The 13,474-nt window shown below is 43.4% G+C and overlaps 2 protein-coding genes across 5 annotated transcripts in view; one reads left to right on the top strand and one right to left on the bottom strand.

The window, feature by feature from the left end:
* Nucleotides 1-13,474, bottom strand: part of LOC308464205 (uncharacterized protein) — a gene marked incomplete at its 3' end in the record, with an annotated part of 365,536 nt that overhangs the window by 1,002 nt on the left and 351,060 nt on the right. Inside the window, exon 2 of the mRNA XM_080983326.1 lies at nt 7,425-8,457. Coding sequence (XP_080839452.1) covers nt 7,425-8,453 — 1,029 coding nt within the window. The 5' untranslated portion in view covers nt 8,454-8,457. The remainder of the gene's footprint in view (nt 1-7,424; nt 8,458-13,474) is intronic.
* PPP3CC (protein phosphatase 3 catalytic subunit gamma) overlaps nt 1-13,474 on the top strand; it is a 76,450-nt gene that overhangs the window by 22,394 nt on the left and 40,582 nt on the right. The gene's annotated exons all lie outside the window — the stretch shown is intronic.

Genomic DNA, 13,474 nt, shown 5'->3' with positions numbered 1-13,474 from the left:
TCCTTCTTGAACTGTGGTGCCCAGAACTGGACACAGTACTCCAGGTGAGGTCTGACCAGAGCAGAATACAGTGGCACTATTACTTCCCTTGATCTAGATGCTATACTCCTATTGATGCAGCCCAGAATTGCATTGGCTTTTTTAGCTGCCGTGTCACACTGTTGGCTCATGTCAAGTTTGTGGGTTTCTTGCCCACAGTGGTAGATATGATGATCATCCGAACTGAATTCGCTCATTCCCGTCCATTTTAGTTCACTGATGCCCAGGATGTCAATATTTATTCTTGCCATCTCATTTTTGACCACATCCAATTTACCAAGGTTCATGGTTCTTACATCCCAGTTTCCTATGCAGTATCTTTCTTACAGCATTGTACTTTCCTTTCACTTCCAGGCACATCCGCAACTGAGCTACCTTTTGGCTTTGGCCCAGCTGCTTCACCAGCTCTGAATCTACTTGTACTTGTCCTCCGCTCTTCCTCAGTAGCATGTTAGAAGCCTTCCGACCTGAGGGGCTCATCTTCCAGCGTCATAACTTTTATATGCCTGTTGTTTTTGTCCATGGAGTTTTCTTGGCAGGGATACTGGAGTGGCTTGCCGGTTCCTGCTCCAGGTGGATCACATTTAGTTAAAACTCTCCACTATGACCTGTCTGTCTTGGGTGGCCCTGCACGGCGTAGCTCATAGCTTCTCTGAGTTATTCAAGCCCCTTTGCCACGACAAGGCAGTGATCCATGAAGGAGGCTACATACATAGCTTAAGGTTTTTTTCTTCTTCTGTGGTGGCTGTGAGAGTCAATGGAGTACAGTACAGTATCATGGGGATACAGCACATCTAATCTCAACCAGATGATAGGCAAGTGCTTCCTATATTTCTGCATAATGAGATGGTGATGGAAATTGTTGGTGGGAACTCTTATAGGACCAGATGGGAATGGGATTGAGTCTGTTAGGCTGCAAACTGTAGTCGCACTGCAGTGCTATTACTTCCTGGTCTAGAGAGCAACTATCAAATTGTGTCCAAAGCAATCCCAACAGAAAACGGTTTTGAACATCTGAAGTGTGATGAAGCCGAAAGAAGCACTTTGGGGCACAGTAGAAAGCACTTCTAAATTGAAGGTAAAATACAAAGTAGCATTGGTGTCTGGCAGTACTGAAAGGTTCCTAGAGAAGCAGAAAGCCCATTTGGAAACCTGGAGAAATTGAACAAGAGAATTCAGGACTTCAGAAATAAAACTTAAATATGATAACCCACAGTATTTCAGTGCACACTTTCTGGTTAAACTTTAGCTAAGAATCCTTTTAAGTTTTATTCTGTTGGTACCTTGCCTTATTCCAGAATAATAAAATTCCTTGAAACTTAACACATACCAATGAATAAGAAAAGCAGTAGAACCAACAGTAAAATCAGCAGTAAAATCAAAGGGCCAGCAATAAAATAAGCCTCACAGCATTTTTGGAGAGTAGGGAGGACTATAGACTCATGCTCTTACTCTTGGGCTAATCAAAATGCACGGGAAACTGATCTTTGGAGTTCTGTGAAGAGGCTGAATCTTTGCTGTCCGGATAAGGGTAGCCTGCTTTCCACTTCTCAAACTCCACTCCAATTTACTGATCACATTTCTTCTTCTTTTTCTCCTCTCCAATTTGTAATTGGTATTTTGAAGTAGTGTGCCAGTTTTTCATTCTAGTCATATTCTTAATTGAATTTTGCAAAAATTGTGAGTATGTATTAACTTTACCACTTAATACTAGATTGGGCTGCTGATGCATTTTACTCACCAAAAATTTGCCTTCTGCTTCACGTGGTTACTGTCAAGTTTACACTGAAATGCAATATATCCGCTGCGCATGAGCAATTTATATTTCAGTATATACTTGACATAGCTGTTGTACAGAATTCCTTGGCTTTAGGGCTGTGGGGAGGATCTTAGTGTCACTTAATGTTCTAGGCAGAAGAAAGACTTGGCAAGGGATTAAGACTTTCAAGAAGGTTGTTGCTGCTGGCAGGGATTATTTATACCCAAATAAAGAGTGATGGGAGGATCTGGCTTGTAGGTGGATCTTAATTGCTGCATTACAGCCTACTGGAGGGCAAATGCCTTGCTTTTATCAGTTTCAGGTGGTTCAAAAGCCATCAGTTGGAGGGCCTCAAAGTGCAAGATTGGCTTAATACTTTTAAAAAGCATGCTTTCTGAATTAATGGCATGCAGTTCCTGTCATTGTCGAGTTACTTTCCACAGTGCAGCCATGAGGATTAAAAACAGATTTGGAAATAGCTGTTTTCTCAGTCACCTGAGGCAAGTAAGAACCTGCTCTAGGCTATCAGGTAAAGAATCTCCCCCCCCACACACACTTTCAGCCCATCAAGTTTCCCTAAATGGCTGCAGACTCTTATGGACCTGTATAGCTACACTTAAGGCTAACAAAAGCTGTGGCCAGGCAGAGTGTCCCTGCATTCCTTCATGGCACATTTTATATGACAAGTCTCTTCCATAATGTGTATCTGAGATTATAGGTTGTACACTAAGGTGAAGAAATCTAGGGTACATGACAGGGGATTATTGCATTAGTTTTCCTGGTTATAATGCTAGTGCCTCTGTTCCAGTTTCTAACATTCCTTTTAATACTGCATTACCTGTTACATTATGGAACTATGGATTTTTCATCAATATACAGGCAACTCCCCATTTGCGTGTGATTGTCACGCGTATGACTTCTGATGTGTGTGCCATTTTCAGCACTGCAAAGGAGTGAGGCGGAATGGAATGGGCTTACACGCGTCCTGCCAACGCATGCAGTGCCTCAGAATGCTAGCCCTGCGTAAATGGGGAGTTGCCTGTATTGCCATGTTGCCCTAAATTTCATTCACACTAGTGGGCATGGTGTGACACAACGCATGCTTCTGCTGCCATGTGGGAATCCCTTGCAGTTGATTGTAGTGCCTAGAGACAGACAGTCAGGTTGTGTATCCACAGCAGTGACCAGAGGGGAAATGACCACTAGGAGGCGCACAGAGAGAAGAAATGCCATGGTGCAACAGCAAAAGCAGACTCCTTCATCTGTCCCAGCTGCAACAAAACATGTCTCTCCCTTATCACTCCACAACCACAGCAGGCGCTGTAGCTGTCCGAAGGTTTGACTTCACTCCCAAAGGCGCACTCCTCCATGGTCTCCTGAGATGGACGGATACCAACAACAACAAGCGTCTTCTGCTTCCCCATGATTCACCCATGAAAACAGTGGGGGGGGGGGGCGACTGTAGGCCAGAATACGCCCCAAATTTCTTACCATGTTTTTCCATGTTAACGGAGTTGCAAACATATTTTTTTCTGGAAGCAGTTAACATGGACATAACTTTCACTAGATTCCACTAGATTTCCATAAGCGGCTTTTACCTCATATGAAACATAAAAGTTACAAGGTAAAGAAACATCAAGAAAAAGGAATAAAGTGCTACATGTGAAGCTCTAGATTTGCATCTTGACATTATTTATGCATTTAATGCATTTATCAGTCAAACCAACTTACACAACTACAAATCCATGTATAGTTCTTGGACTGATGCGCATGTGTTAATAGCGCTATTCTTCAAAGCCCTAGATGAAATGGAAAGCCATTAATGAGTTGGGAAGTGGTTAGAACGCCTTATGACACCATGGACTAACGGTTGCTTCAGAAGGTAAAGTTTATTCTTGGGATAGGGGACTTTAGCTATAAATACAGCAGCAAATTAAACACAGGTTTGAATTTGACCAGCTTAAATGTTCAGGGTCAGACTGGGTTCAAGTCATTCATTCAATCTGGCAGCTCTAAAGAATTTAGCATGGTTTCAAGTTCTGCTTTAGCCTGTAGGCCTTGTCAAGCTATTGTCTGAGAATCAGTTGAAGAACAGCCTGTTAGAAAGCACTTTGTTGCTTTTTTTTCAATCAGCCTGTTACACATAGCTTTTAGGATGTAATCCTCTAGTGAACTTCATGGAAATTCTGAGTAGACATGCATAGAATTGCACTGTTCACCTGTTGCTGTTTTTCCATTTTTTTATTTACAGAGTTAAAAATATTACAATATTTAATATTCACAAGTAATAGCTCAAATTAGTAGCTTGAAGTAAGCTACGCTTTCAGTATAAAGAGAATGAAATCCAGCTGGTTTATCTAAGCATGTGTCCTCAGAGTTGCAATAGTCAGAAAGGTTCTGCCTGCTTTTGCTTCTTGTCACTCCCACCCCTGGCATTTGGCTTCCAGGTGGTTGTCCAGAGGGGCATGTGGTGCTTGGACCAAAAAAGGTCCTCCATCATGGCCAAATTGAGCTTGGGTTTAAACCTTTAACTTTTACACTGTATCTGAGGCATGACTTGGGAGTTTCCCTGGCAAAATCCCACTTGATGTTCCTCGCAGATTTAAAATTCCTGTCTTGTAAATCCTCCTGTGTCCATCTGATTGGCGCATACAGAGACTGTCAGACTAGGACCTGGGAGACCTGGGTTCAAATCTTCACTCAGCCATGAAGCTCACTGGGTGACCCTGAATCAGTCACTGCCTCTCTGCCTAACCTACCTCACAAGGTAGTTGTCAGGATTAAATGAAAAGGAGGAGAAAAATGTACGCTACCTTGAGTTCTTGGGAGAAACAGTGGGATATTAATTAAATAAAGTGCCGGGAGCATGATTCTCTTTTGGTTCATATGCAGCTTGTTTCTTTTGTATGTGACCAACTTGCCCCAAAACATTCCTCGATGCCTGAGAAATTTTTATCTTTCCCATCCTGCGGTCTAATCCATGCATAGAGAGCCCTCTGCTCTGCCTGGACGGATAACAGGTAGCCTTTCTGAAAAAGCCACCTTGGAAGTTCTGGATTTCAACTTCCTACCTAGCAATCTTTTGCCAGACCATACATTTCCCCATGTCATTGGTTCCAGTGCAACAGCTTGCTGTTCCTCACCACTGCCTGCATGCCTATCTAGATGAAACTTCTGCACAGGAACAGAAGTTGTCATGCAGCCTACCTGTTAAGCTACAGAAGATGGAGGGAGGTGGTGTAAGCCTTTTTCCATCATAGCTTTCAAGGAACAATCCTCACAACTACAGTTGTTTGGCTGTCCGAAGTAGCTAGTCAGATGCCTTCAAGAGAATTACTAATTGAGTAACAGCCCTCCCTTATTGTTTGTTCCCCAACAACTGCAATTACTAGTATAATGCTTCCAAACAAAGGACGATGAGTCGGTGACAGTTACAGTCGTACCTCAGAAGTCGAATGAAATCCGTTCCAGAAGTCCATTCGACTTCCGAAATGTTCAGAAACCAAGCCACGGCTTCTGATTGGTTTCTGATTGCGCAGGTTCACTGGAAACAATAGTGGAAGCTGCACCAGACATTTGGCTTCCAAAAAAAGTTCGAAAACTGGAACACTCCCTTCTGGTTTTCAGTTGTTCAGTAGCTAAAATGTTCAGTTCCCAAGGTGTTCGGGAGCCAAGGTATGACTGTACTGGTATTCAGAGAAGTAAGATGGCTAGAAAGTCTTGTTTTAGTAGATATTAAAAAATGGTGGCGTATGAAAATAAGAGAATATATTGTTTATGTATATTTAACAATATACATTGAATCATAGAATCATAGAGTTGGAAGAGACCACAAGGGCCATCGAGTCCAACCCCCTGCCAAGCAGGAAACACCATCAGAGCACTCCTGACATATGGTTGTCAAGCCTCTGCTTAAAGACCTCCAAAGAAGGAGACTCCACCACACTCCTTGGCAGCAAATTCCACTGTCGAACAGCTCTTACTGTCAGGAAGTTCTTCCTAATGTTTAGGTGGAATCTTCTTTCTTGTAGTTTGGATCCATTGCTCCGTGTCCGCTTCTCTGGAGCAGCAGAAAACAACTTTTCTTCCTCCTCTATGTGATATCCTTTTATATATTTGAACATGGCTATCATATCACCCCTTAACCTCCTCTTCTCCAGGCTAAACATGCCCAGCTCCCTTAGCCGTTCCTCATAAGGCATCGTTTCCAGGCCTTTGACCATTTTGGTTGCCCTCCTCTGGACACGTTCCAGTTTGTCAGTGTCCTTCTTGAACTGTGGTGCCCAGAACTGGACACAGTACTCCAGGTGAGGTCTGACCAGAGCAGAATACTTCCCTTGATCTAGATGCTATACTCCTATTGATGCAGCCCAGCATTGCATTGGCTTTTTTAGCTGCCGCGTCACACTGTTGGCTCATGTCAAGTTTGTGGTCAACCAAGACTCCTAGATCCTTTTCACATGTACTGCTCTCAAGCCAGGTGTCCCCCATCTTGTATTTGTGCCTCTCATTTTTTTTGCCCAAGTGCAATACTTTACATTTCTCCCTGTTAAAATTCATCTTTTTTTTTTTTTTAATATTTTATTAAGGATTTTCTTGTTTTACAGAAGTGTAGTGCCTCGTATTTTTTTCTTTCCATGTAACATTTTTACAAATCCATTTCATTTGTTGAGGCATTAGGGGGAGAAGGAAAAAAAGAAAAAGAAAAAAGAAAGGGGGGGTGGAGAGAGGGAAGATGGATAGGGGTGGGGTCGGGTGGCGGTGTTTCTATTATGTTTAATGTATGTAGAGTTTGGTGTCAGCGTTGCTTGTGTTGTTCACTTGTGTTCCTTTGGTGGTGAGATAGGTTGGGGTTGGCCTAGGGTGTGATTGTTAGCTTGTGATTGGCTGTGGTGATCTTTGTTTTCGTGTGTGAGTGAGGTGGGTGTGTGTTTTGGATCAGGTTAGCCATATTGATTTGTATGCTGTTGGTGGATTATTGTCATTGGTTAAAATTCATCTTGTTTGTTTTGGCCCAGTTCTCTAATCTGTCAAGGTCGTTTTGAAGTGTGATCCTGTCCTCTGGGGTGTTAGCCACCCCTCCCAGTTTGGTGTCATCTGCAAATTTGATCAGGATGCCCTTGAGTCCATCATCCAAGTCGTTGATAAAGATGTTGAATAAGACCGGGCCCAAGACAGAACCCTGTGGCACCCCACTACTCACTCTTCTCCAGGATGAAGAGGAACCATTGATGAGCACCCTTTGGGTTCGGTCAGTCAGCCAGTTACAAATCCACTGAGTGGTAGCATAGTCAAGACCGCATTTTACCAGCTTCTTTACAAGAATATCATGGGGCACCTTGTCAAATGCCTTGCTGAAATCAAGGTAGGCTACATCCACTGCGTTCCCTTCATCTACCAGGCTTGTAATTCTGTCAAAAAACGAGATCCAGTTAGTCTGACATGACTTATTTTTCAGAAATCCATGCTGACTATTGGTGATCACAGCATTCCTTTCTAGGTGCTCACAGACTGTTTGCTTAATGATCTGCTCCAGAATCTTCCCTGGTATTGATGTCAGACTGACTGGGCGGTAATTATTTGGGTCCTCTCTTTTCCCCTTTTTGAAAACAGGGACAACATTTGCCCTCCTCCAGTCTGCCGGGACTTCGCCTGTTCTCCAGGAATTCTCAAAGATGACTGCCAGTGGTTCTGAGATCACATCTGCCAGTTCTTTTAATACTCTTGGATGCAGTTCATCTGGCCCTGGAGACTTGAATACATCTAAACTAGCCAAGTATTCTTGTACTATCTCCTTAGTTATTCTGGGCTGTGTTTCCTTTGCTGAATCATTTGCTTCAAATTCTTCAGGTCGGGCATTGTTTTCTTTATCGGAGAAGACTGAGGCAAAGAAGGCATTGAGGAGTTCAGCCCTTTCTGTGTGCCCTGTTTGCATTTCACCATCTTCTCCTCTGAGTGACCCCACTGTTTCTTTGTTCTTCCTTTTGCTACGAACATACCCATAAAAGCCTTTTTTGTTGCTTTTAACCTCTCTAGCAAGCCTGAGTTCATTCTGTGCTTTAGCTTTTCTGACTTCGTGTCTACACGTGCTGGCTAGTTGTTTGAATTCCTCTTTGGTGGTTTCCCCCCTTTTCCATTTTTTGTACACATCCTTTTTTAATCTTAACTCAGTTAAAAGTTCTTTGGATAGCCACCCTGGCTTCTTTAGGCACCTTCCATGTTTCCGTCTCGTTGGTATTGCCTGAAGTTGTGCTTTTACTATCTCCCTCTTAATAAACTCCCAGCCATCATGAACTCCCTTTCCTTTTAGTATTACTGTCCATGGGATCTCACCCAGCACTTCCCTAAGTTTTATGAAGTCGGCTTTCTTAAAGTCAAGAAATTGAGTCCTAGTATGCTTGGCTGCTCCTTCCCGCTGTATAGTAAACTTCAGAAGAGCATGATCACTCGCGCCTAATGATCCTTCCACTTCTACCCCACTAACCAGGTCATCAACATTGGTTAGGACCAGATCTAAAATGGCTGTCCCTCTTGTTGCTTCTCCCACTTTCTGGACAATGAAGTTGTCTGCAAGGCCAGTGAGGAATCTGTTTGACCTTATGCTCTTGGCCGAGTTTGACATCCAACAAATATCCGGGTAATTGAAGTCCCCCATTACTCTACTATCTCCCTTCCTTTTGGATGCTTGGCCATCTGTTCCAGGAAGGCATCATCTATGTCCTCCGTTTGGCTTGGGGATCTATAGTAAACTCCCACAATGAGGTCACTGTTATTCTTCTCTCCCTTAATTTTGACCCAAATGCTCTCACTTTGGCTTTGAGGTTCTAAATCTTGGATCTCTTCACAGGTATACACATCCCTGACATATAACGCCACTCCTCCTCCTTTCTTGTCTGGTCTGTTTCTCTGAAATAGATTGTATCCCCCCCATTATTACATACCAATCGTGGGACTTATCCCACCAGGTTTCAGTGCTGCCTATTATGTCATATTTAGTTTGCTGTACCAAGAGCTCAAGCTCATCTTGTTTATTTCCCATGCTTTGCGCATTAGTGTACAGACATTGAAGTCCATTAATCATTCCCCCGTGTCTCTTATTTAAGGATTTTTTCCTCCCACCACTAGGTCTGCGTGCTGTTTGCTCCATTTGGTCTATGACATTTGGATGATCATCTTCATCAATTGATAGACTCCTACCTTCAGGAGCACTGTCTCCCTCCCCCACATTAGTCAGTTTAAAGCCCTCCTGATGAGGTTTCTGAGATTTTTGGCAAAAACATTTCTCCCAACCGTTGTGAGGTGCAGCCCATCGCTTGCCAGAAGTCCATCTTCAAGAAACTGCAGTCCGTGATCTAAGAATCCAAACCGTTCCTGTTTACACCATTTGCAAAGCCAGCTGTTCACTTCCACTATTTTTCCCTCTCTCCCTGGGCCACGTCGTTCAACTGGGAGGACAGATGAGATGACAATTTGTGCATTTAATTGCTTCAATTTCCTGCCCAGAGCCTCGTAGTCTCTTTTGATCTTCTGGAGGCTATTGCTTGCAGTGTCATTGGTTCCCACATGAGCCAAGAGGAAGGGGTATTTGTCAGTGGGTTTTATGATTCCTTGCAGTCGTTCAGTTACATCTTGGATCTTAGCCCCGGGGAGACAGCACACTTCCCGAGACATCTTGTCAGGCCCACAGATCACTGCTTCTGTTCCCCTCAGTAGGGAATCCCCTATCACCACTACACACCTCCTCTTAGGTTTAGTCGGGGTTCTTCCGTGAGCTGTCCGTTCCAAGGTCGCCTGCACATTCCCTGAGGACTGACTTTGCTGCTCGTCTTCATATACCTGATCGACTGTAATGAGGGAGAGATCCTCAAATGGAGTCTGCTCTTCGTCTTCCATGCTAGGGGAGAGGACCTCAAAGCGATTGTGTATTTCTAAACAATCAGAGCGAACCCTGGGCCTCCTACTTCTTTGAGTCACGTTTCTCCATATATCTGGCTCCTGTGTTGGTGAACTAGCCTCCTTCTCAGGGGAGTCCCCTGTCTCCTGCTTGGTGGAGACGGTGTGCTCTGTTGCTTCCAAGAAGAGCTCCAGCTCTCTAATTCTTTGGAGCGTAGCTACACGTTCCTCCAGTTGCTGGACTTTGTCTTTTAAGAGGGCAATCAACATGCAATTGCTGCAGGTAAAGCTGCCTGCAACCTTTGGCAAGATGGCAAACATTGCGCAGGAACCGCAGGTGACTGCAGCTGTTCCCTCCCCCTCCATCTTGAGAACGTGTCGTTGGGGGTGGCTACAGCGGTCCTCCATCATAAAAAGCGTGAAGACAGGACAAATAACTCCCCCACAAAAAAAACTTAGGTCTCCCCCAACAAACGTTTGAGACTAGCTCCCCTAAATCTAAAAGATGGATCAAACAGCTAATCAGCCACAAAGAAACACACAAACACAAGAAAACCCTTTTTGCTCCTTCTTCAACTGCTGCCCTGCAAGTTCTGATAAGCTCCTCCCACAGCTAATCACCTGCCTCAACAGAAACCCTGCCCCCTCTGACCTTTGCACAGGGAGAACAGCTAATCAGCTACAAAGAAACACACACACACACACACACACACACACACAAAAGAAAACCCTTTTTGCTCCTTCTTCAACTGCTGCCCTGCAAGTTGTTTAGCGTTGACTCAGATCCCTGCCTATAAAATGGGCATAAGAGTAAACGGTCTCATGTGGCCGATGAGAGAGTGAAAATCATCGCCACTCTAGAAATACAGTGGTGCCTCTGGTTACCAACTTAATTTGTTCCAGAGGTCATGTTCTCACCATGAAGTAAAGTTCTTAACGCAAGGTACTATTTCTGGGTTAGTGGAGTCTGTAACCTGAAGTGTTTGTAACCCAAGGTACCACTGTACTCTATAAATACTAGCTCGTAATGGAAATGTTAACTCTGTCAAACTGTTGTACCAAAACTTGCCATCAAAGTACTTGTTCAATATTGTGGCTTTGTGTGCTACTAAGACTTTACACTACTGCCAAAACTGCAAGGGACTTTTGTCATCATTTCAGTGCAAATTAAGGTGTGGGGTTTGGGTTACTATGTTTCAGCAAGTTTAAAAAGATTATTTCAACTGTTGATTGGTGAAATGAAAGCTGGAATGTTTGGAAAAGGAAGAAATCTCAGGATTCAGTTCCTTTTTTATTTGTACTAGCTGTTCTGTGTGATGACTTGCAGTGCTACTTTTCTTGCAGAGAACAGCCATCTGTTCAGGCAAGCAGCTGTAGTTTCCTCACTTGTACAGTCTAGGGAACTGTTTTAGAAAAGCACTAGAAAAAACAGTAGAGGTATCTGATAAAGAGGCTAGAATGAGGGACAAGCAAATGAATTTGGCACATGCCTTCTAACGCACAACATGTAGCAGATTTTGCCTTTGTATAATGAGTGAGAATGGAGCAATTAGTCAAGTAAGTTAGTGTGGAGTTTGCATCCATGGTGGGTTCCACACAATAAAGGCATTTTCTAGCTGTTGCTGTTCTTAGTTTTCTGGCTAAACCTAAGTAGCATCTCCAAAATACAGACTCCCTTTCCCTGGGATTGCTCTACCCTCAGACTCAAACTACATGAGGAACGGCTAAGGGAGCTGGGCATGTTTAGCCTGGAGAAGAGGAGGTTAAGGGGTGATATGATAGCCATGTTCTAATATATAAAAGGATGTCACATAGAGGAGGGAGAAAGGTTGTTTTCTGCTGCTCCAGAGAAGCGGACACGGAGCAATGGATCCAAACTACAAGAAAGAAGATTCCACCTAAACATTAGGAAGAACTTCCTGACAGTAAGAGCTGTTCGACAGTGGAATTTGCTGCCAAGGAGTGTGGTGGAGTCTCCTTCTTTGGAGGTCTTTAAGCAGAGGCTTGACAACCATATGTCAGGAGTGCTCTGATGGTGTTTCCTGCTTGGCAGGGGGTTGGACTCGATGGCCCTTGTGGTCTCTTCCAACTCTATGATTCTATGATTCTATACATGTTCTGTAGAATTTCATGAGTCATGCCTCCATATTTTTCCTTTTAAAATTTGTAGTGACCTGAACAAGATTACCATATTTTTGCATGTATAAGACTAGGTTTTTTCCTTTAAAATAATGTCAAAATTAGGGGGCGTCTTATATACAAATACATCTCCCCCCCATTTTCTTAAATCTGAGTCCTCAAAAATAGGGGGTGTCTTATACAAGGGGGCATCTTATAGACGGAAAAATACGGTACATCTGAACAGAAGGCTGAAAAAGACTGCTTAACTTTTTTACCTGTAAAAGAATATCACACTCTCTAAGCTATTCACATCCTAAGGCTCTGGGTTGATGAGGAAATAGTGTTCTTGTATTTTCCCCATTTGTTCCCCCTTACTTTTGAAAACCAAGGTACCACTGTACTAATATTAACACATCATCATGTTTGAAACCTGGTGGGGGAAGCATGATCAGAAGGGTGATTTAGCCAAGTTTTTGTTACATGTGTGCCACACATGTAGGTAGGCCCTTGGTGTGAAAGCTGGCATGTTCCCATTTTGAGTCTTTCTTTCAGGTATGAAATCTTATGTGGCTTTAGATAAACTACAATATCTCAGCTTTCTCTTTACTCCTTCTCCTGTCCTTCAAAAAGGGGTGATAATATTTAGAGGAGGGATGGAGAACCTGTGCCCTTTCAGAGGTCTGCCCCAGCCAGCATGACTCGATGGTCTGGGATCATATTAGACCTATTTGCATATCTAGCAACCAACTGATTTTTTTAGTTTTATCCCTATAAGTCACTTTGGGTATAATTCATCACTGAAAAGATTTGCTGGTGGTAGTCGTGATGGGAGTTGCAGGCTAACAACATCTGTGGGCCTACAGGTTCTTTGTCCTTGTCTTACAGTGTTTTAAGAATTTCTGAAACAATGTGTGAAGTGCTTTGGACTTAGCATTGCTCTATGAATACTAGTAAATACCTGTGAAGTGCTTACCTTCCCACCTGAGTTGTAAAATATTCTCCTTAGTAAAAATGCTACAGGAATTCTTGTCAATAAAATGGCTTATGTAAAATTGGTATCTGAAGAAGTGTGCATGCACACGAAAGCTCATACCAAGAACAAACTTAGTTGGTCCATAAGGTGACTTATGTAAGTTTCATAGAGCCGATCCAAATGTACAGGGAGACGTGTGACCCAGTCCTGCGCAGGCTTTGCCACCTTTAAATTGTAGAGGCACTACAGTGCCTTGCAGGACTATACTATGAATCAGTACTAACATTTAAATTGGCTCCTGTGTGGTGTCACCAGCATGCTCAGAAATAATAATACTGAAAATGTAAGATAAGCAAGTACCTTCAGGAATAGATATTAGGAGTAAGTAAAGTTCTTTAAAGGACACGGGTGGTGCTGTGGTCTAAACCACTGAGCCTCTTGGGCTTGCCAATCAGAAGGTCGGCGGTTTGAATCCCTGCGACGGGGTGAGCTCCCGTTGCTGGGTCCCAGCTTCTGCCAACATAGCAGTTCGAAAACACGCCAGTGCTTCCAGCGGGAAGGTAAATGGTGTTTCTGTGTGCTGCTCTGGTTTTACCAGAAGCAGCTTAGTCATGCTGGCCACATGACCCGGAAAAACTGTCTGCGGACAAACGCCAGCTTCCTCAGCCTGTAAAGCGAGATGAGCGCTG

Source organism: Podarcis pityusensis, assembly GCF_964106645.2.
Source record: "Podarcis pityusensis genome assembly, chromosome: 15".
Lineage (NCBI taxonomy): Eukaryota > Metazoa > Chordata > Lepidosauria > Squamata > Lacertidae > Podarcis > Podarcis pityusensis.
This window is presented reverse-complemented; position numbering and strand designations above follow the sequence as displayed.